General features: G+C 41.0%; 4 protein-coding genes across 4 annotated transcripts; all 4 read right to left on the bottom strand.

Moving 5' to 3' along the window:
- Positions 1 to 11,918: 11,918 nt before the first annotated feature.
- LOC9630579 (protein trichome birefringence-like 14) lies at positions 11,919 to 14,159 on the bottom strand. The gene is made up of 5 exons (XM_002975577.2): positions 13,732 to 14,159; positions 13,560 to 13,598; positions 13,366 to 13,467; positions 13,105 to 13,315; positions 11,919 to 12,978 (listed from the first exon to the last, which is right to left on the bottom strand). Exons 1-5 carry the CDS (start codon positions 13,925 to 13,927, stop codon positions 12,168 to 12,170), a joined length of 1,359 nt encoding a protein of 452 aa, XP_002975623.2. The 5' UTR covers positions 13,928 to 14,159; the 3' UTR covers positions 11,919 to 12,167.
- A 592-nt stretch (positions 14,160 to 14,751) lies between these two features.
- LOC9630578 (pentatricopeptide repeat-containing protein At1g62260, mitochondrial) lies at positions 14,752 to 17,298 on the bottom strand. Its single transcript, XM_002975576.2, has one exon. It carries the CDS (start codon positions 17,296 to 17,298, stop codon positions 14,752 to 14,754), a length of 2,547 nt encoding a protein of 848 aa, XP_002975622.2.
- Positions 17,299 to 18,301: 1,003 nt separating this feature from the next.
- On the bottom strand, positions 18,302 to 19,747 carry LOC9645477. The gene is made up of 5 exons (XM_002975575.2): positions 19,686 to 19,747; positions 19,382 to 19,635; positions 19,071 to 19,282; positions 18,748 to 19,009; positions 18,302 to 18,693 (listed from the first exon to the last, which is right to left on the bottom strand). Exons 1-5 carry the CDS (start codon positions 19,714 to 19,716, stop codon positions 18,418 to 18,420), a joined length of 1,035 nt encoding a protein of 344 aa, XP_002975621.2. The 5' UTR covers positions 19,717 to 19,747; the 3' UTR covers positions 18,302 to 18,417.
- A 30-nt stretch (positions 19,748 to 19,777) lies between these two features.
- Positions 19,778 to 21,002, bottom strand: LOC112348340. Its single transcript, XM_024680674.1, has 5 exons — positions 20,921 to 21,002; positions 20,711 to 20,871; positions 20,440 to 20,651; positions 20,160 to 20,385; positions 19,778 to 20,100 (listed from the first exon to the last, which is right to left on the bottom strand). Exons 2-5 carry the CDS (start codon positions 20,864 to 20,866, stop codon positions 19,801 to 19,803), a joined length of 894 nt encoding a protein of 297 aa, XP_024536442.1. The 5' UTR covers positions 20,867 to 20,871; positions 20,921 to 21,002; the 3' UTR covers positions 19,778 to 19,800.
- Between the last annotated feature and the right edge of the window lie 1,729 nt (positions 21,003 to 22,731).

Raw genomic sequence — 22,731 nt, 5'->3', positions numbered from 1 at the left:
CAAATATGTTTTTCTTGATGCTTCCCAGGGACAAGAGCAATCTATTGGAGCCAATGGAGAATGCAATGGCTAGGAATGATGATAGCATTGTGATTGATCTCAAGGGGACCCTACTCAAATCCCCGAGCTGGTTTCAATACTTCATGCTTGTTGCAATTGAGGTTGGGAAGCCCCTATGAGTGCTCCTCCTCTTTTTCATTCTTCCTTCCATGTGAATCATTGGTTGCCTCGTCCATCCAGCCTTAGAGCTCCAGATTCTTTGCTTCATGATGGTGGCTGGATTGAGGGCCTTGGTAGTGGAACTTTGAGAGCTCCCTTGCAATTGCCATTCTAGACATAGAACCCAACCAATGCATTATATATTACATGGTTTCTTTGGCTCATGCTCCAAAAACCACTCATGATGATACAAAGTGGTTAGAAAAGTTTATAAATTATAAACATATTTATAAATTATAAATATGAAATTAATCTAAATGAATAACCACAAAAATATCCTAGAATATCCAAGAATATTCTAGGTATATTCATTACAAATAGGTTTGCCCAAGTAAACAATAAAACATAAAAAGAAAAAAATTCAATTATTAATATTTTAGTAAAATTTTACTTTAGTTATATTTTAATAGGATTGCTTAAAATGAGTTGTAATTAATCTTTAATAGTTTTTCAATATGTAACAGTGGTAAAAGAAATTATTATGAAACATGATATATGCATAACAATATTTAGAATTTATAATTGAAATAATAAATTATTCCCTTCAAAGAAGGTATAAAAATATTTTTAAATTATTTAAACTATTTCCATGATGCTATATAAAATATTTTATACCATGAGGTTCAACCTTCATAAACTACGAGACGACATTTTGGATCTGCTGAAAAACACCAACTATATATTGTAGAAACAGAAAATATGACCATTATCTTAATTTTATAATAATTTAATTTTTATTAGTTACTATAAAACTTTTAATTTTATTAGTTTTAATTTTGATTAAAAACATAAAGGACAATGCCAAATCAAAAATAACTTTTACATATATTAAAGCATTGAAGAGTACTTTAAAGAATAATTTTATTATATGAAAATTAAATTAAACTATATAGTTATTTAACAATATAATGGCGATTAGAACAAAATAAAAGATATTATGCAGAAAAATAAAAAATCTTTATTAAAACATAATAATAATTTTATCGATGTATGCAAAGTATGCAAGTCATATGAGTTTAGACTTAAATGAAATTCTTAAATGGATTTTATGAAAGCAACTAAATTTTAATAATAAAAAGTATAGACATAAAAATTGGAGTAAAAATATTTTTCTAGAAAATATCAGTAATTTTCAAAGCTTAGATTTCAGTATTTTGGAAAAAAAAAATTATCCAAAAAAAAATCTACATAAATAATTTAATATTTAGCTTCTTATATAAATCAATACTGGTTAAATAAAAAATTTTAAAGAAAAATATAATATTCTATGCAATATGAGGGCTAAGTGTATAGCTAAGATACCATATACTAATATTAGCGTAATGGGATTTTGGTAGCTGTTGGATTGGTTTCAATCTAGACCACTCAATCCTGTATATAAGCTAGGGTTTTTGGGTTAATTGATATATATATTTTCTATATTTCCTTTCTATTTTCCAAGCACTCACATTGGTGGAGGTGAGGGGCACCTTTGATTGTCCCTGATAAGTGCTTGGATTTAGGATTTTGGTTTAGATCTAGCTTTTGCATTGTCTAGATCTAGCATTTTCCATTTCTTTTCTTTAGTTCTTTCCTTTCAAGATTTTAGTTTAGATTTAGATTTTTGCATTGTCTAGATCTACCATTTCCTTCTAGCTTTTTGTCATTTCTCTTCTTTTGCTCTTTCTTTTTCATTTGTCTCCATGGCAGATAAGCAATCTCCTCCTTTGACTCTGGGCCAGTAGTTGGTACAATTGCTTAATGCTATGTGCTTGCAATTAAACAACCAAACTCAGTTGATGGCAGCGTTCACGGCATATGGTACAACTCCTCTTGCTTTTGGTGCCAATCTTCGCGTTTGGCTGGAGTTCTTTCGTGGGAATCCTAGGGATGATGTGTACTATTGGTTCGATCACTTCATGGTGATTACTGCATATCATTTTTGGGATGATGCTCGACGTTTGCATGAGTTTCCCACGTGTCTCCAACGGACAGCATTGCAATGGTATAACGGTTTGGGCACAGCCACTTGCGGGGATTGGAGTGTTCTTCCGAATGTCTTCAAACGCGCCTTCTGACATGCCAATAACTGTGATGATGCTTTTCAACAATTGCATCATCTTCGCTAAGGGCCATCTAAGTCGGTGATGCAATTTGGTGTTCGTTTCCGAAGTCTTTTACTTCGTGTGGAGCCAAATATGTTGGAGCAGATCAAGCTAGGAATGTTGTGGCCAGCACTTTGTCAAGATCTTGTCGGACTTGTGCATGCACTTGCTCCTGCCACCCTTGACAATGCTCTTTGCTTGGCACAATGTTATGAGACATCGCCTCTTCAACTTCTCACTACACGTCCTTCAACTCCTCTTCCTATAGGTGATGGTCTTGTTCCAATGGAGGTTGATGCTACTGCTGCTCGAGTCCAAGGACAAGGGCAAGAACGTGGTCATGGCCGTGATGTTCGTTGTTGGGCGTGTGACGAAGTTAGTCATACTTATCGGCATTGTCAGCGTTTTCCGGATTGGCAACCTCCATTTCCTGGGTGGAGACCTTGGCATTAGCAACGTCCTGTTGGTGATGTTGCAGTGGAAGGTTTGGACACCAAGATGCATCCGGGAAACAAAGAGTCGCGCGAGTAACGGAGGGACCTTGCTCGAATAAGTCAGTGAACCTTCCATCTTTCTTTCGGGAGTATCATCAAGGGGTTCACTCGACACCAGTTCATCCAGTGTTTACTTTGCAAACTCGTTTTTATAACAAAAGGTCTCCTATTATTCTATCTGTGTTGGTTGATATAAGTTTGAGTTTATCTTCTATTGCTCAACCTGTTGCTACACGTTGCCGTCTACACTTGTATCGTGAGGCGGAACTAGTTTTCATTCTTTATGGCAACAGCCGTACACATGCATGTGTACGGGATGAGGCGGACCTAGTTGTGCGTATGGGTGATCTCGAACTTTAGTTGCAGTTATTGCGGGTAGTGCCAAGTCAAGCTTTTGACCTCATCCTTGGTATGGATTAGTTGTAGCACAATCATGCCAAGTGTGACTTTAAAGCTTTTCCCCCTTCTTTATGTTTCATCCATTCTTCTTATTTCCATCCCTCTTCGTCCCTCTACTTCTACCTTTGCTTCTATTACTTTTTTTTCTCCACTATTTCCTCCTATGTTTCCATCTTGTTTTGCTCTTCCCTTTTTAGATCCCTCCAAAATCTTTGTGTTGCAATGGTTGACTGGCTCATGAAGGAGTATTCTAAAGCTGAAGCGGTCGAAGTGCATATTTGGGTCCAAGGACACAATTTATCTTGGGTATCGTATTTTTCGTGAGGGTTTGCAAGTTGATCCTGACAAATTTATGGCTGTTCTAAAGTTCCCTACTCCAAAGTGTGTGAATGATGTGCAGCGCTTATGGCTGTTCTAAAGTTCCCTACTCCGAAGTGTGTGAATGATGTGCAGCGCTTATTGGGCAAGGTGCAGTATCTCGGTTGTTTTGTGGATCATCTTTCTGATCGCACTGCACCGTTGCGAGCATTGCTGAAGTCATCAACATCATCTTTCATCTGGTCTCCAGATTGTGAGTGGGCATTTGTGGATCTCAAAGAGCTATTGATGACTCCTCCAGTTTTGGCATATCCTGACTACACTCGACCTTTTATTTTGTGCGTGGATGCTTCTGACATTGGTCTTGGAGGTGTGTTGATGCAAGAGAGCTTGAGTGTGCCATATATAAGCCGTACATTACAACCAGCCGAAATGAACTACTCCATAACAGAGAAGGAGTGTTTAGTAGCAGTTTGGGGTTTTGAGAAATTTCATGCATATCTACACGGTTCTCAGACATTACTTGAAGGTGATCATGCTGTTGTTACTTCATTATTGAAGCGGAAAAACTTGGTTGATCGTACTGCTTGATGGGCTTTAAAGCTTCAAATATATGATTTTGATGTTGTTCATTACCTAGGGAGTTCTTTGGCTGATGTTGATGCCCTTTCTCGAGCTCCTCTTCCTTCTTCATTCTCTTCTCATGTTTCTGATGAGCCTGTTATTTCAGCCTCTGTGGATTTTCTAGACGAGGATTCTGTACCGCCGGCAGTTGTTGTATTTGATGTTCAGTGTCTACAAGGTGCAGAGCAAGATCTACCTTCTCTTGATGAGGTTCGCGAGGCTCAAAAGATTGAGTTGTGGATTCAAAGGCTTCGAGATGGGTTTGAGAATTTTGTATCACTTGCTGATGACTTGCCTTTCCAGCATTTACATTCTCAATATCGCCTTGAAGACGGCCTTCTTTATTTTGTGGGGATGGATCCTAATGATCATTTACGACTAGTGGTGCCTTTTATCTTTATTCCGCGTTTTCTCCATACCTACCATGATTCTCCTATTCTAGATGGGCATATGGGACATCGTCATGTAACCAAGAAGCTACATAGGTCTTTCTATTGGCCGGAGATGTGACGTGATATTATCTGGTATGTGCATAGCTGTGTTTGGTGCCAAGCTCGTAATACTCTCCCTCAGGCTGTGGAAGGATGGTTAGAGTCAATTTTAGTTTCCCGTTCATTTGAGTTGGTGGCATTTGATCTTATGGGACCTTTTCCACGGTCGACTACTAGCAATGATGTTATTGTTGCTTCTGACTACTTGACTCGTTGGGTGGAAGTTGGTGCTCTTGCTAGTGCTTCTGCAACTACTGTTAAATACTTCCTCCTCAATTGAGTGGTGTTCCAGCATTCTTGTCCAGAGCAGATTCTTTCAGATAATGGTCCTGCATTTATGGCTGAGGCATTTCATGTTTTGACGTCTCGGTTGGGGATACGCCACACTTTCATGAGTGCTTATCATCCACAATTAGACGGTCTGGTGGAACCGCTCGTTCGGACATTCAAGGGGATGATTGCGAAGTATGTGAACTTTCAGCATTCGGATTGGGATGGTTATTTGCCATCTCTTCGGTATGCATATGTCACAAGGGTGTAGAGTTCTGTTGATGCTTCACCATATAAACTCCTATATGGTCATGATCCAATATTACCAACGGAGCTAGGTTTACCTTCGCGATTGCCACGAGCTACTGATGCTAGGTCGTGGGATCAGCATTTGATGACCATCCTTCCACTTGTCCGAGCGAAGTCTGCCGAACACTTAGGCCGTGTATAAGTGGGACAACAACGGCAGTATAACTCCCATCATCGTCCACCTGCGGAGTACAAAGTGGATGATTTGGTGTTAGTTTGTTTTCCCCATCTTACTGTACGTCGTTTATCTAAGGGGCTCCTTGCGCAGTGGAAAGGATCGTATTAAGTGTTGCAGCAAGTTGGACCACAAGTTTATGAGGTTTGGCATGACGTCCAGTAGGCCGATCCTCCAGAGATTGTGCATGTGCAACGGTTAAAATGCTTCATACAAAGGGATCAAGAGCACTTAATACCACCTACAGATCCGTCGATGCCTCCTCCTGACGTTCCACCAGATCCTAGCCCATCTACAAGAGAACCCTGATGGTCTTCCATTATTCCAAGAGGAGGGGATGATGTGAGGGCCAAGTGTATGGCTACGATGCTGTATACTAATATTAGCGTAGTGGGATTTTGGTAGCCATCAAATTGGTTTCAATCTGGACCACTCACTCCTGTATATTAGCTACGGTTTTTGGGCTAATTGATATGCACATTTTCTATATTCCCTTTCCATTTTCCAAGCACTCACAACAACAAATATTTTAAATTTAAAGTAAACTAAAGTTTTTAATTTATAAAGGTTTAAAATCCAACTATGATTTTATGGAGTGGTCAAATTATATATATTAATTTTAAGTACTATGAAAACATTAAATAGCTTCTAATTTAAAAACTATCATACATGTGTAGATGTATGCTACAAAATTACATTAAAGTCTTTAAAATAATAAAAGTTTTCAAAGTTTATATCTTAAATTTAACTCATTTTTATTCATATATAAATTTTTTATTAGATTTTATTCTGAAAATACATGTCACCATTATCAAATCTTTTTATAAATAATCAAAAATAAATATCTTAAATATTATGAGACAGATTTATTGTAATTTTACTTTCTTCTTTTTTATCATATCTATAAACCACTTTAACATAAAATTATCTTTATAATAGACTTATTGGTTCTAGATTAATAATAAATCAAAAACCATAAAATTATACAAAACTTATTGATACATTTTATATAGATATATACATATGTCAGAAACAAACAATAAAAATGTAAAAGATAAATTATTGTTGTACTATTAATTTTTTTAAAAGATATTTTAAGACAAATTCTTTTTTATTTTGGTTTATTTTAATTCTATCAATCAAGAAATCAATTTTGATGATAGATAGAGAGAAGCTTTTTGAAGAAATTAATTTTGGTCAAAACCACAAAAAGATAGAAAATGTTGAGTTGAGAGATTAAAGACTAAATTAAATTATAATTTTGGAAAGAAAAACCCAAATAAATTTTAAATCATTTATGCAAAATACCCTATTGTGACAGTTTCATCTATATAAGCAGCTATGTAACTAAATATGAGCTTGCTATTATAATATTGAATAAAATATCGTAATAGTATTCTATACTATGAAATTTAATATATATATCCACTAGTATTTTCCTAAAATTTATAATTATGCTAGCCCCAGACTCCATTCTACAAACAAATTCAAAAGGTATTCATAGCAATTTATAGCAATCAAGAAGGGGTGATGGATTATTAAAAAAAATCTAAGTATTATTTGATACCAAATGTAAACTCCTAAATTTCAGAAAGCCCATAACTACTTAAATCCAATTACAATTAACTCTAAATATCCCAAGACCTTTAACTAATAGAAAAAAAGGTTGCACTTTTACTTATGGGCTCTTTCCTTTTATATTTAATCTCTAATGGATGCTCTTTCAAGTTGTTCTTTTGGTTGTTTATAGTATGCTAATATCACCACTACAAACATTATAAATATTTGGATTATAACTACTCTATTGCATTATAGAGAAAGATTAAATGTATAGCCATTATTAGTGTTACAACTTGTAAGAAGGAATTGGATTGAATGTTATAGCCAAATAAGAAAGCTATACAAAATGATAAATTGAGAAATTAATGCCACTTGACATTCAAATATTTACAAATAAATAAGAATGTTATATCAAAATTTTAATATATACCTATTTAGGATATTCATGGGCCAATCCCTCTATCATTGTGTCATCAATGTTTTTTTTATGTTTTTGTCATAACAATAAAAAATGTTAGAGGGATTGAAAAGATATTTATGAAAGGATGGTTATATGAGATCATCAAATGTAGATTGTATATGGCTATTAAGGAAAATATGTCCTTACAACTACTGATACAAGAGTTTGCTTTTGGGATACATGAGAAATCTCTAATTTATATAACTTGTAGGGATGCATATAATAGGATAGTAGACTTGAGCTCAAGAGATGATTATGCCACTAGTGATATAGAAAAGGAAATTGCTAAAGTAGAGCAAAAGTAAGATGGCAAAATACTAATAATGAGGAAAGCTTATTTTGCTCCTAAAATAATCTGCCCCTTCATTAAATCCTTCAAATCGTAAACTTTATGAAGTTAGAAGGAATAATAGTCTTCATGTCTTTGTCTAGATTTAATATGTCTATTCCATCCATAATGTCCATACCTCTACTCATATATAAGCAATATGACCCTTTTATAAGGTTCATGAAGTCTTCAGAAGTTCTAGAAGTTATAAGGTATGGCATTTATGACAATGCATTGAAGTCCAGAAAATAAGTGTTTATTCTATTCAAAAGATTTTGAGATTTTATATATTCATTCAAGTTAATTCAGTAACATTGAAGATGAGTCTTTTATAAGTGTAATTGAGTTAATTATTTACAGATATAATTTTTTAAAAATTGTTACACTTAAAATAATATTTAGTTTTTTTAAATCTTAGAAATAAATAATATTAATATGTTAAATATTATTATTTAAATTTTAATTAATAATACAACATAAGTCACTAAGTGATAGTAATAACATTTTAGCATTGGTGTTTCTATTTAGAATATTTTTTTATCAAGTAACCCAAGATCATCTATGTTAGATCCCAAATCAATAATGTGCCTCAAGTGTAATGCTATCATAACTCATGTGGAACATCTTTGCCAATTATTATCTTGCTTAATACATTCTAAGACAAGGCATTGATGGCTAGAAATAGTGTGGGGTTCCCATGGATCACCTTGATTCTTTGCCACATTTGAGAAAGGTCATATTATAAGTGTAAAAGTAGATGCTAAATCTTTTAATCTTCCCTTCAATCCATTCTTACTAAAAGTAGAATAAATGCTGGGTTAAGGAGGATGATATGTAGAATTGCACAATGCAGTATACTAATATTAGCACAGTAAGATTTTGATATCCATTAGATTGATTTTAATTTGGGCCACTTGTTTCTATATATAAACCAGTGTTCTTAGGCTAATTAAATATACACATTTCTGTATTTTAGGTGGAGATAAAAGGTAGCTTTAAACAGAGCTAAATAGTGTTTAGCATTATTTTAACATACTAGTGGCTTAATGCAAGGATTTGAGTACTTCATCAGCTAGCATGGTATAGAGTTTAAGCTTAAACTTAAGCCAAATATGAAACAAAGATAAACATGCTATATAGAATGGTGTTAGATTATGAGGAAATACCACCATTATATTTAGGATATTCTCTATATTCTATAAGTTTTAACTTGTAAATTTCATAAATAGCTATTAAGACCAAAACAAGATTAACACATAGTGAGAATGTCTAATAAACATAGTAAGCTATAGAGGAACTAGGCTTATTATTATAAAGGTTTCCAACAGTAGTAAATACAAACCAATATATGAGTTTCTCATCCCAATCCGAGTACAATAAAAAACATATAAGAGTTCTTATATTATGTTTATTTGGTCCAAATGTATAGAGGATGACCAATTTCTCAACTAGTTTAATTAAAGATTAATAAAGGGTTGAGAAATACCAGCCTCCTACTATTACAGTAGTAAAAAATGAATATCTGAAATTTTTTTGCCAACAAATAACTTTTGATACTAATAGTCATATTCACAAGAAGTTCATTTAGTGGTTATTTTTCAATCTTAATTTTTGTGGTAAAGTTAATCTATATTATAGCAACAGCTATACATAGAATGAGCAAACTTAGTTATGTATGTAGATGATCTCGAGCATGAGATCCACTCCTCGTGAATAGTGCCAAGTCAAATTTTTAACTTTATCTTTGGTATGGATTCATTATAGCACAAAAATGCTAAATATAATTTTGAGGTTTCATCTTTTTGTTTTTACCTTTACTTCCATTGCTTTTATCTTTTTAATTGTGTTTCCTTCATGTTCTATTCCCTCTCCAAATCCTTTAGATAGTCTTTCTAATGTGAAAATTGACTAATTTAAGTAAAAGTATACTAATCTCCTCAATCTTGATTTGTTATCTAGGGTTAAAATTGCAGCACATCATCTAATGAGATTAAGATTTTATGACCAAATGTCTATAAAATGTTAGAAAAATGTGTTATCTATAAATCTCAAAGTCCTTGGGCCTTGTTTATGGTGAAGCTTAATGAGAATATTTGCTTTTGCATTAAAGATCATCTATTAAATGATGTGATGATTTTATAGATGTTTTTTAATTCTCACTTTTACAAGATTACACTAGCATGCATAATATATACAAATTTTTATTTTTTTCAAACCTAAATTTATTTTTTTAATTGATTTAATTTCCATAAAAACTATTTTGATACATTAGATCAAAGAAATAACAGTATGGAAACTTAGTTTATATGATTATGATTATTTATGGCCACAAATCCAATCTAGAATAAACTAGAATATATTAAGAGGTGCTTAAAAAGTTTAGAAATTATAACATATTTATTAAGTATAAATATGAGATTAATCTAAATGAATAATGTGAGTTTTGGCTTTTACAGTTGAAGCAAATTACATTGGGCTGCTTCATTTTGTGGAAGCACACCAGTGGTTTGAGGAGCTTATGCAGCATGAATACAAGCGACCCATCAGCTGCTATTATGTTTTCGAGTTTGCCTGACACTATCGGCCAGAATTGCATCGCAAAGGTAACTTGATCACGCTTGGCTCGTTCATGTCTCCTAGCCGATGGGCTGCACTACTTTGGGAGCTTGAGGCAAGATTTTACCATCGTTGCCAGTGATAAACTTGCCCACCGTTGCAAGTAAAGTGTTCCACGAGAAAACCTCTTTTAATATCAAAAGAAACCAGCTCGTCCGTGGTCAAGGCAATGCTCCTCCCAAGCAGCCACTAGATCATAGCAAAGCTGCGCGCTTCCCGGAACCAATAGCTGCGATATCGAAGGCGGTGAAAGAAAAACATTAGTAAAATAAAAAGGTTCCCAAGTGTTTGGCTAAATCGTATGGGGGAGAAGCTCGCGAACGCAAAGACAGGATTTCTTTTCTGGAAGTGCATTGTATCTATCGGCACATTACTACGTTCCGTGGCCTCATCTGGATGATCTTGTCAACAATTTACGCTGACAGGAGCTTGGCAATCCGGAAAGACGACTTTGCTCAAAGCACTTCGTCAGGAGCTGACGAGGGGTTACCTGGTAATCTTGAGAATATGCACGTCAAGTACGCAAACAAGATGGAGCTAGAAACGGCACGGGAGTTTTTCGCTCTGTTACTGGATGAATTGGTGAAGGGAAGTGATGGCGAGCTCAAGGCACCATCATCCGGGTGGAATAGAGTGGCAGACGTATTGCTTCACGCAGGGAAACGGGTGATATGGTTAGTGGACGATGCATCCAGGCTGTGGCTTTCGGTGCAGCAACTGTATCGGATTTGATCTGCGGCGCCAATGCAAGGGACTCTTGGCTGTGGATCTTCTGTCTGTGCGGTCTACCACCGTTGGCGAGGCTTATAGGTCCTAAGCACCTCTTAAGTGGGACGTAAGCAAAGAAAACAGGAGGTCGATGCTCTCGAAGTATGGTTCTGACTGGGACGTAGTTTTCTCTAAGGCAGAGGGTTCTCTGTGCATACACGAGCATGAAGAAGTGCTGAGAGAGCTTGTGCTCGACATATACTCTTTGACACGAGGGCACAAGGCCTAATGGCATAACTCCAGTTCTCAACATGGACACAGTGCTCAAGGCAATTGACGATGGTGTTCTTGTCCAAACAGTTTTGCTCAACGGCGTTGAGTTGCTGTGGGCGCTTCTGCAGTCCATTTTGCAGTCCAGGTTGATCGAAAAGCTCGCATGGTTGATATGCCAGTTTGGTTTTACTTGTGCGTCACCCGACACATCTGAGCGTCCCAAATTTCAGCTGGATCCTGATTCACCACTTCGCAAAAAACAAAAGCATTTTGAGCCAAGGGATGGAACAAAAGTACGGAGCTACAGAATTGCACGTTCTCTCACTGATTCTCAATCCAGAGCCCCAGATGGAACCAAAGGGCCCAGGCATTTTCTCATGCTTTTGGCATATGCCCTCTTTCCTGAGAGAATGTTCTCAGGAACGTAAATCACAAGACAAATCTTCTTCGTGTGTGCTTTCGATTGCGGCAAATACGATGAGATGAGAGGAGCTTGGTGTGATCGTCAAGCCCTCAACTCCCAAAGAAATCAAAGAGTGATTTTGCCGGGTCCATATACCCGGTTGCAGCAACTACAGAATTCCAAGAAATATCGTCTCCACTGGGCAATGTTAGTTGCATTTGATTTTTCCTGGGCATTCCAAAAACAATCCGTGAGCGCATCAAACGCGGGCAACGTGATCGCTCTAAAGGCACGAGAAAAGGCCTCGGCCTCTTCCACGCAGCCGCAAGATCCATACACCCATCCGGAAAAAGAGATTCCCCACGGATCCGCGAGCTCAAGAGGCACAGATCATTCCATCTGCGAGGAAAACTGCGATATCCCAGCGTGAAAAGAATCAAGAGGCACGATCATCGATGAGATGGGCGAACAAGAGCTCGTTCCAAGTATCGGGGACGCCGGGCAAGCACCAGTGCAAGCAATCCTGCTGCCTGGGAGAGGATGAAGACGAAGAAGAGGACGATCCAACGAATGCCGAGGAGATGTGAGCCTCGCCCCTCGTCCTGGAGAGATTGCTAATCTCCAGCAGCGTCACTGCTCCATTCGTGCTCCTCACGGCCTCCTGGGCGATCAAATCCCCGCCAAGCTCTTCCTCCTCCTCGATCTCTCGAATCCCATCACATCGCCCGCCAGAGTTCCAGTCCCCGCCCCGGAAGTGCCTGGGCGACAAGCTCCTCACGAATCCCCGGATCCTCTCCCGCTGCACGCCCAGCCACCGCGCCGCGCTCGTCAGCGCGATCCTCCTCGCGGCATCCACTCGCAAATTCGCGACCTTGCCATTGACATGGAGGACCCAGTTGTTCGCGCGGATCTTTCCCCGGTTCCAGTGGTGACCAGTGTTGACGATCACCACATCCAATCTCTGCGCGTTCCTGGCGAGAAACCCCGGCGCTCGATCGAGGTGGAGCGCCCATAGCCCGGCCTCGAGGGGCTGCGGATCGCCCAGCGACGCCGACCAGTGGAAGAGGACCGTCGTGTTGGTGGCGGCGAATCGTTGCGCGCCCTCGCCCTTGGCCACCAGCCCATACTCGATCGAAACGTCCGTGATCTTGGGCATGGAAGCGTCGCCCACCAGCATACAAATCATCGACTGGTACTGCTGCCGCCCCAGCGAATCGCCCACGAACGCTATCGTCTTGTTCCTCAATCTAGACACGGCCCCGTTAGCACGGCACACCGCGCGGTACAGCACGGTAAAATGTGATGCGCACTAGCGTGCGGTACCGCGCGGTACCCGTGGGCGAGCGAAGTGGAGGAAATGATTGTGTACTGACCTGTGGAGGAGCTGTGTGGAATCAAAGCCTGGCAAGTCACATCCGCGCGGCTGCCAGCGGTAGCTCTCGTAACTTAAGTTGTGATGTCGATCCAATCTACACATCCATGGCTTGGAAAGCCATGCCCGGCAGTGGTGGCCAGTGTAGCGCGGCTTTGTCTCGTCGAAAACCCATCGCCCACGCGAGAAATCGCAGCGATCACCACTGCCATCTGCGAGATCAAAGTTATCGCTTATAGTTTCTATAACTTTGAGAGCTTACTTGTGTTGGTGGTGTCATCGTCGATAGATGGGGAGATTCCAAAGTTCGTGGAGTGTGAGCTGTGTGAAGCCGCGATGGGAACGGCTCGGTCATTCTTTAAAGCTGCGCCATTAAAATACAAAGAGGGAGAGGAAGAAGGACAAGAAGAAAAAGGGTTTTAAAGAGAAGACAACGAAGAACATGAACGTACGTACCACTGCCGAGGTCCAGGTGATGGTCCTGTTGGAAAATGACTGCTCCAGCAAAACAAACAAGCCCACAAGATCGGTGAGTTGGACCATCGCTGGAAGGAAGATCGAGAGCAAAAAGGCTCTCGATCGATCCAGGGATGGCAATGTGAAGCATGGTAAAAAGCTACGCGCTTACCCGGTCGCCAGCGCTCGGATTCGAGCAAGGATGGGTTCTTGAGCAGCAGCAGGAGGCCACAAACGATCGCGAGCAGCGAGACGAGCATCTGCTTGGATTTGATCCCTGTCACGAGGAACAAGCCGGGCGATTTGGGCGATCTACAGCAGCTCACTTCTCCTCCTCCTCCGCCTCCGCCATCGCAAGAAGAACCCATCAATCAATCGCACGGAGAGCGCGCGATTGAGCGATGGAGCGAGCGATTGATCGAGCACACCTATCGCGCTGTGCTTGCCCGGGACTAGAGAAGCTTTTCGGCCCAGCTGAATCGTCGCCAAGGGATCCGTGACTGAGCTCGCGAAAGCCTGCCTCTCAAAAGAAAAAGGACGGGGTCAAAGATAAAATTAAAAGAGTGAATGAGAATTTACCGCGTGTCATTGTTTGAAGCTTCACACAAATATCGTCACCTTTTAATATAGGTTTGGCTTTGCTAGGATTAGGTTAACACATCTTTTGAACTTTCTTACATTGGTGACTCGTAACCCTAGTGGATGAAATTTTGTGGGAGAAGAGAGGAATCTTTTCAAAGTTTATGACAATGAGGACGAGGTGAAATATGAATTTATTCAACCAAGTGGAGCAATATATAAAACAGCTGTAGATCTTGAGGAAAAACTCTAGATAGAGTCTAAGGGCTATCAAGTTTTAGGCAAGGAGCCTGGAAGAATGGATTAAAACAAGCTTGAATAAAGTTTATGAGAAAGTGGGAGATGATTCTATGTCTATATGTTGATGACTCTTTGCTAGTCAGTAAAAAGCTTGTAGCTGAGATCAACAAGTTTTCTCTTCTCATTTTCAAATAAAATGGTGAGGCTTGCTATTGCTTTTGGTATCCAGCTAAATCGACAACATAATAGCTCTCTCTCCCGTGGTCTTCACCAAACCAAGTGGTGGAGATTTTTAGAACGTTCTTCATGGAGCGTTATTTCCGTCATAATAGATGTCAGTGGTTCTACCTTTCCAATTGGAAACTCCAGCAAACTATAAACTTTTCCCAGCGACGCACAAGTTGGAAAGAAGCACAAAGGTGGAAGAAGTTGGCGACCAAGCTTCAAACTCCATAGCCGCGATCTTTTGGCCTCTCCTGACATCGCCATGGCTTCTACAGCTCCCCAGCAAGCTCATCCAAGTGCAGCTATCGGCTTCGAATGGCATCATCGCAGAGATGAACTCCTCGGCCTCGCTCAGCATCCCGGCTCGTCCCAGAACGTCCACCACGCACTTGTAGATATCATCCGAGGCAACGATGTTGAAGTCTTGCCTCAAGCTTCCGAAGCAGCGGAGACCATCTCCCAGGGCTCCGGTGTGGCTACACGCGGAGATGATCGAGACGAGCGTGATCGAGTTTGGCTCCACTCCGTCGAGCAGCATTTGCTTGAATAGATCGAGAGCTTCGCGCGCATGGCCGTTTTGAGCGTAGCCGGCGATCATCGAGCTCCAGCGAGCTCGAAGCTCTTGAGGGCGCTTGTCAAAGATCTCTCTCGCAACTCGTAGGCTTCCACACCTCGAGTACATGCTGATGATCGAGGTCTCCACGCCCTTGAGCCGATCCAATCCAGCCTCGGCTATGCTCGAGTGGACGATCTTGCAGTGAGCAAGATCACCCAGGAGAGAGCCACAGGCCTCTAGAACAGCGACCAAGGATTTCGTGCCAGGCCTGAAGCCTTCCAAGTCCATCTCTCGGAAGATCATCAAAGCCTCGGCTCCAAGACCGGCTGCTACGTACGCACACAAGATCGAGCTCCACGACATAGCATCACGCTCGGGAAGCTTGTCAAACAAAAGCTTTGCCTCTTCGAGATTTCCGTTCTGGCCATAGCCGTGGAGGAGTATGTTCCAGCTCTCCACGCTCGGATCAACCATACTCTCGACGATGCCCCGAGCTTCTGCCATGCGATTACTGTGGATGTAAGCTGTGATCATCGAGTTGGAGCAAACCACGTCTGGTCGATCAAGCCGGCTGTACGTCGTCATCGCGTCATGCAAGCTTCCACACTTCCCGTACATCACAATGAGCGAGCTCACCACGCAGAGATCTTTGTCAAGTCCCGAGAACAAAACTCTAGCGTGAGTTTTTTTGCCGAGTTCCAAGAACACAGGGCCCGAGCAAGCGTCAAGAAGAGCAGTGTAAGAACTGCTAACGAGCTTGACACCTTCCAAGTCCATCCTCTTCAAGAGCTCGAATGCTTCAATACTCAAGCCATTGGAGCTGTATCCTCGAAGCAAGATAGACCAAGTCAGTCCACTGGATGAACCAAGAGCATAAATCCCGCTCTCCAACAAGCTTCTCGCTCGATCCATATCGCCCTCTTGAGCATAAGCCTGGATCAAGATCTTCCAGCTCACGACATCTCTTCGAGGCATCAAATCAAACACCGTTCTTGAACCAGGAAGATCATCATTTAGGACGAGAGCGACAAGGATCAAGTTCCAGGAAACGACGTCCCTGCGAGGAATCCGGAAAAACAAGTCCCTCGATTCCTCCAGAAACCCACCAGTGGCATTGTACGAGCTCATCATCGTGTTCCACGAAACAGTATCTCTCGCTGGAAGACTCTCAAACATGAGTTTGGCATTGTCAACTTTCCCGTTCTGTGCGAAACCCGCGAGCATCACATTCCAAGTCACTAAGTTGTGCTGCGGCATCCGGTAGAAGATCCACTCCGCTCGATCCAGAAGCTCCTCCGCAAACGCAGTGACTACCATCGTCCAAGTCACAACATTCTTGGAAGGCATAGCATCAAAGAGCTCTCTAGCAGGATCAAACAAGCCTTGATCCAAGCTCGCCTGGACCATGGAGGTCCACGAAACAACGTCTCGCTGTGGCATTGCATCAAACACGGCCTGCCGAGCAACGTGATCGTATGCAAGAGCTCGGATCAATCCGTTCCACGACACGGAGTCTCGCTGCGGACTGCTCTCAAAGATCAATCTCGAATCATGGGAGCAAGCAGGAATCTGAGCGTAAGCTGTGATCATCGCGTTCCAAGCCCTCAAGTTCCATGCAGGGAAAAAATCAAAGAGCTCTTTTGCCGAGTCTATATGCCCGGCTTGGGTATATACAGAAAGCATAGAATTCCAGGAAATTTCGTCTCGACTGGGCATTGCCGCAAATATATAGCTTGCATATTTAGCGTTCGCGCTGTCCGAGACAAGAGTGATTATTGAGTTCCACGAAGCTAGGCTGTGTGCGGGCATTCGAACAAAGATCTCTTGCACGTCTTGTATTTGCCCATTTCGGGCATTTGCTGCAAGTAAAGTGTTCCACGACAAAAGTTCTTTCTGAGGTGTGCAATCGAATGCATTCTTTGCTGAATGAATGTCACCTGTTTGGCAGAAAAACGTCACCAAAGTGCTCCAAGAGACAACGTCCCAGCTGGGCATCTGGTCGAATGCTTTTCTTACACCCAGAAAATACCCATTCTGGGTATATGCCAGAAGCATGAGATTCCACGAGAAAACGTTCCTCCCGTGAATCCCCTCGAACACAGCCTTGGCCTCCTCCACGCAGCCGCAAGCTCCATACATCTGGACAAGGAGATTCCCCAGCAATCGATCGTGGCTCCATCTTCTTTCCTGGATGAATTCGTGCACACGCTTCCCGGCGAGCAAAGCTCTGGCGCTGCTGCTCTCCCGCAGTAGCTGGACGCAACTGTGGTATGGATCCCGCGATCCCGAGAGGCGAAGATCATTCCAAAAAATGCGAGATGCCAGAATCAAGGAACGGAGGTACGATCATCCACTTGTCATGAGGCAGAGACACAGAGAGAGAGAGAGAGAGAGATAGACATGATGATCTGGATGATGAGGTGGAGTGGGTTACCTTTTAATTTTACCTTTAATTATATTTAGGTTTCGCTACGCTATAAAATTAGGGTTAGGGCTTTGCGGGTTGACATGGATATACTCTGGAAGATTTGGCGACCCAAGAGGGTGGATGTGTTCGTCGACATCGACGAAACACTACTCTATCCAAGAGGGCCATTTGTAATGGGGGAGCTTTCTTACCAGTTTGCTCATGGAGCTCTCGAGTTTCTAGTGGCTCTGGACAAGATGCCCAGTGTTTGGATCCATTTCTATAGCTTGGGCCACGTACAGAGAAGCATGGAGCTGGTTTCCAGGCTTGATTCGATTGCCAGGGAGAGATTTGGACATGCCTTGTCCAAGCTCGGGGTGGTGACGGATATTCCTCCCAAAGCTAAGATTCTCGAGGGTCGTGTGGAGGGCCTTTGTATGGAGAGGGCAATCCTGGTGGATGATACAAAGGCAAACGCCCGTATTGGAGAAGAAAGGAATTTGCTCAAAGTTTACGAGCGAATCTACAACGAGGACGAGGTGATCACAGATGTTGCGAAAGTGTATGAGATGAGGAGGAAGAACAACCTTGTTCGTGCCTTGGGGATAATTCTCAAGTGTATGGAAGACTGTAACGGCTGGAGGAAAAAGTTGACGCTGGTGGAAGCTATGGAGAAACTCTACCTTGAATCGAAGACCAATTCCCGGGAGATCTACGAGCTTGGCCTCAAAGAAATGAGAAAGGTGGATCCAAGCTTTTGTTTAGTGGAGGATGATTCCACCCCGCGCAAGCCTTGGACGGAATAGTCTAGTGTTCCTCATAGTCTTTGTTTACACGAAACTTATAAACGATCACGAAGCTAAAAGTGTTGTAAGAACCTTGTCGTTTAATCCTGGAACGAAATCCAGCAAGTGTCCAACGCCAGGGAGCTCGTGATAGTTGATCCATGGAAGTTTCTCCGCGACGTGTCTCTGGATACTCACTGGAACTAGATTGTCTTCGTCGCCTTGGAATACGTGAACTGGAACGCCGGCGTTTGCGAGGAAGAAATCCCATTTTCCAAACCCCACGGCGAGATCTCTGTGCAGTGACTCGGATGTTCCCTGCTGGATCGCGGTCTCTTGATGCTAGAAAAACCGAGAGTAAGTTCTAAGTCAATCAAAGTGATCCCAATAACTTACAGGAATTCCAGCGTTCTTCCTGGCTGCTGTGATCTCCAGGTCCATCTTGTTCATGAACTTCTCCTTGCCGATGCCATTCAGGAACGATGGAAGAAAAGTTTGCTTGGACCAGGTATGCATCAACCATGGCGCGTAGTGAGCGATCCGGAGAGTTATCTTGTCACCCAGGGGCCGCGAGGAGAAGGCCTCGCCAGAGATCTCCTTGCTAGCACCAGGCCACCAGTAATTCACCACTGGAGCCATCATAGCAACTCCAGCCAGCCTAGAAAACCAAACAAGGAAGAACTTAGATCGATCTCTATCGATGCGATAGAACTACTTACCTGTGTGGTATATGCTTGAGACAAGCCCAGCACGGATATCCTCCCATGGAAAGCCCAACAACGTAGAACTTCTGCCCGAGCTGGAGCTGGTCCGCGAGCTCCTGGATATCCAGAGCTTCACTCTTGACGCTTCTCTCTGGGAATGGATCGCTCTCGCCATAGCCAGCCCTGTCGAAAGCTACCATATACACACTTAGTCCCTCCAAAACTTCCTGTGATAGTTGCGTATGTTCGTTCATGGCCACCAGAAAGCAAAGAAGCACGAAGAATTTCAAGAGCCTTCCCCGCTAGCAAAAATGTAGCTTGCGTACCTGTGAGATTTGCAACAAGCTGTGCCGAGATCCCGAGAATGGATGCACAAAGATCACCTTGTGCTTGGCCAGATCCTTTGGAACTCCTTGCTCCTTGTAAGCCATGTATCGGCCATCGCGAAGTCGGATTCGAGGAGCCGTGATGGGAGGGCCGCGCCGCGTTCCACAGATCTTGGGCGGCGGCGGCTTGAGCAGCAAGTAGATCCAGGGTATGATAATTCCAGCGGCTAGCGCCACCACTGTCGGCCAGGGACCTGAGAAGCTACTGGATCGCGATTCCTGGATGGGATTGAAATGCACATACCTCCGACTGAAGCGAGAAGATCTGCCGCCATAGCCGAGCTCTCTACTCTAGACCTAGAGAAATAGTAAGAACACTCAAACTAGAGCGCGAAAGTTAATTTAAATTTTTAAATCGTTTAGTTTTCGCGAGGGAGCACGAGATTGGAGATGATCTCGTCTCCATAGCCTGGAACAAGCACGAACAAGTGGCCGACGCCCGCGATTTCGTGATAGTCGATCCATGGAAGCTTTTGGTGGACGAATCGCTGCAGCTCCACTGGGACTGGATAGTCTCGATCGCCTTGCCAGATCGAGACGCGAAAATCTCCGGGCTCCTCGAGCTCGAGCGGATCAAACTCCCACTTTCCAAATTGGAGGAGCATGTCTTTGTTGAGAGATTGACGATGAGATCGCTGTGTAGGTTGCAAACTTATCTCCTGAGAAGAAAAACGAAATGGCCATATGGATTGGAATGTTTTGTAGCAAAAGTTCTCACCTTTATGATTGGAGATTCCGTGAGGATTTTGATGTCTACCTCGTCGAGATGCATAGGACCGGATGGAAAGCTCCACCAGTTGAGAAGCCATGGAGTATGATGGACTGCATTCAAGATCAAGCTATCCAAAAGCACTCGAGAGCTAAGTGCTTGCTTTGACAGATCTTGTGGCAAGCCTGGCCACCAGAAGTTCACTGCTGGAGCGATCATCGAGACTCCAGCAATTCTGGAAAGTACAAAAACTCTCAGAAGACTCGGAGAAAAATCTAGAGGATAGAACCTGTGCGGTATGTACTTGAGGCATCCCCAAGCAGAGTAGCCGCCGATGGAAGTGGCTACAATGTAGAACTTGTCACCAAGCTGCAGATGATCTGCTAGCTCTTCGATATCCGAGACATCAGATCTGATCGAACGCTGTGGATTTGGATCACTCTCTCCATAGCCAGCCCTGTCGAATCCGACCAAACAAACTCCGAGCTCCTTGACAACTTTCTGGACAAACAGAGAAACACAAAGCCCTGAGAGATTGATAGGAAACTTAGGAAAAGAACCTCTGAGCAAGGGAGACGATGGTGCCGAGAACTCGCAAGTCCATGGATGACGATCACTTTGTGAGTGGCCAGTTTTCTTTCAATGCCATACTCGATGTAAGCAAGAGATCGTCCATCACGCAGCTTAGCAAGAGTAGTCTCGGATCCGCTCGCCATAGCCACTTGCTTTGCAATGAAGAAACACTGTAGAAATCAAAAGGAGTAGCTCACCTTTGGAAGACTTTATTACGAAAGAACACGCTTTCAGTCCACCAAAAAGAAGATTCAGTTCCACTGCAAGAGCTTTCGAGAAGATTTCTCAAGGACCGACAAGTCAATACAAGTGAGATTATTCTCGGAAAAGTTCCTATTCCTTCTTGATTGCTACCTAATGCATGAATGATCCATTGAATATTACTTCCTTTGGCTATACCCTATTTTCTTCCGATGTGATTGATAATAACAGGTTTTTGTTAGTATCTAGTCTATATCTGTAAGTCCAGATTAATCTTTAGTTGGAAATAATATATATTGAAAATCAACACTAACAACTTACAAATATCCTTTTGCAGCTAACCGAGCTTTAAACTTATCAAAAGAACCTTAAAACCCATTTACACTTGATAGCTTTTTGTTTTGAAGGAGTTATCAAGCACCTTTTATGAGCACAAATTTATATTTTCTTTATATTTTCTCTTTAAAAATATAATATAGAGTGTATGGAAATGAAATATAAAAATCTGTATATTTGATTAGCCTGAAAACCTAGTTGATATAAAAAAAAATATTGAAACCAATCTGATGGCTAACATTGTAGCCAAACCCACATAATTAATAACTAAAAACTAATTTAAAATATCATACCAGAAAAAACCATATATAAATCAAAAATAAAAATAACAAAAGAGACTTTGTAAAATGACTAGCCATTATATCTTGTGTAGTAACTAATGCCATAATGGCATCCTTCTTTCATACTTCAAAATGAATATAGTAATAGTATGTGTATTAATATATTTAAAAGTTGAGTGAAAATTTAAATATTTGGCAAAACAATAATAAATTGATTATCACAATATAAAGATTTAGGGAGTAATAAAGGATGTTTGAAGTCATAAGTAATTTATGAAGTTATATGATTTCTTGAGTGGCCATACTAACTATAACATATTCTGCTTCTATAGCAAATATTGCTATATAATGTTCACATATAAAAACCCAAGAGAACACAAAAATTTATGTAAACATAGGAGCTAAGAGTTATGAATTTCACTAACCCAATTTGAATCAATGTAAGCTATTAATATCATTGAACAAGTTCCAAAACGAGTATAGGCCATGATTAAAAGTATTGAAGAACTAAGCCAAATAACCCTAATATAGTAAAGTGAATAAAATGGAGATGTAAAATTTGACTACAATACAATCCATCATTCCAAAATATAGGAAAGTTTCATAGAAGAATGTAGTGCAATAGAGTCAGATTAAATATGATAACCTTAATGAAATTCAGAAAACAAAATGAAAGGAAAATACCTCGATCAAGGTTATGTATGAGTTCAATATCTAAGCAATAATGTATAGAGCCACTATTGACCATATCAAAAGTTATGCTTAAACTGGGACTTAAAATTGATAAAAAAAAACTCAAGCTATCATCATAAAAATAATATCATTAATATAAAAAGCAATAAGCACAAAAAAGTATGGTGTCCCTTTAAAATAGTATTTGAATTTACATTTAAATATTTAGTTTTGAAACTTTTCTCCATAAAAAAATAAATAAATCTTATAAAACCAAGCACATGCTACTAATTTTAGTCCATAAAGTGAGCATTGAGACTTATATACTAAATGTTCTTATCCTTCTGATTGTTGTATATACATTTATTTGATGAATGTTGTAATTAAATTCAATAGCTATAGCAAGAAACATATGAATAGTAAAATTTTGAACCACAGACTGAATCCTTTGGAATTCAGTTCACATAATGAGAAGAGACTCTATTAGTGCTTTTTGAAAATTACTATAATTCATATAA

The sequence above is a fragment of the Selaginella moellendorffii genome, unplaced genomic scaffold, assembly GCF_000143415.4.
Source record: "Selaginella moellendorffii unplaced genomic scaffold, v1.0 SELMOscaffold_28, whole genome shotgun sequence".
NCBI classification, from domain to species: domain Eukaryota; kingdom Viridiplantae; phylum Streptophyta; class Lycopodiopsida; order Selaginellales; family Selaginellaceae; genus Selaginella; species Selaginella moellendorffii.
This window is presented reverse-complemented; position numbering and strand designations above follow the sequence as displayed.

Excerpts from the sequence above, each read along its gene's own strand:
- LOC9630579 (XM_002975577.2), bottom strand. The coding sequence starts at position 13,927 with ATGGGTTCTTCTTGCGATGGCGGAGGCGGAGGAGGAGGAGAAGTGAGC. Across the intron at positions 13,316-13,365 it reads CGATGACACCACCAACACAA|ATGGCAGTGGTGATCGCTGC; the intron begins GTAAGCTCTCAA and ends TTGATCTCGCAG. Across the intron at positions 12,979-13,104 it reads TCCACACAGCTCCTCCACAG|ATTGAGGAACAAGACGATAG; the intron begins GTCAGTACACAA and ends GGCCGTGTCTAG.
- LOC9630578 (XM_002975576.2), bottom strand. The coding sequence starts at position 17,298 with ATGTATGGAGCTTGCGGCTGCGTGGAGGAGGCCAAGGCTGTGTTCGAG.
- LOC9645477 (XM_002975575.2), bottom strand. The coding sequence starts at position 19,716 with ATGGCGGCAGATCTTCTCGCTTCAGTCGGAG. Across the intron at positions 19,636-19,685 it reads TCTTCTCGCTTCAGTCGGAG|GTCCCTGGCCGACAGTGGTG; the intron begins GTATGTGCATTT and ends GTAGCTTCTCAG. Across the intron at positions 19,010-19,070 it reads CTCAAGCATATACCACACAG|GCTGGCTGGAGTTGCTATGA; the intron begins GTAAGTAGTTCT and ends TTGGTTTTCTAG.
- LOC112348340 (XM_024680674.1), bottom strand. The coding sequence starts at position 20,866 with ATGGCGAGCGGATCCGAGACTACTCTTGCTAAGCTGCGTGATGGACGA. Across the intron at positions 20,652-20,710 it reads ATCGTCTCCCTTGCTCAGAG|AAAGTTGTCAAGGAGCTCGG; the intron begins GTTCTTTTCCTA and ends CTGTTTGTCCAG. Across the intron at positions 20,386-20,439 it reads CTCAAGTACATACCGCACAG|AATTGCTGGAGTCTCGATGA; the intron begins GTTCTATCCTCT and ends TGTACTTTCCAG.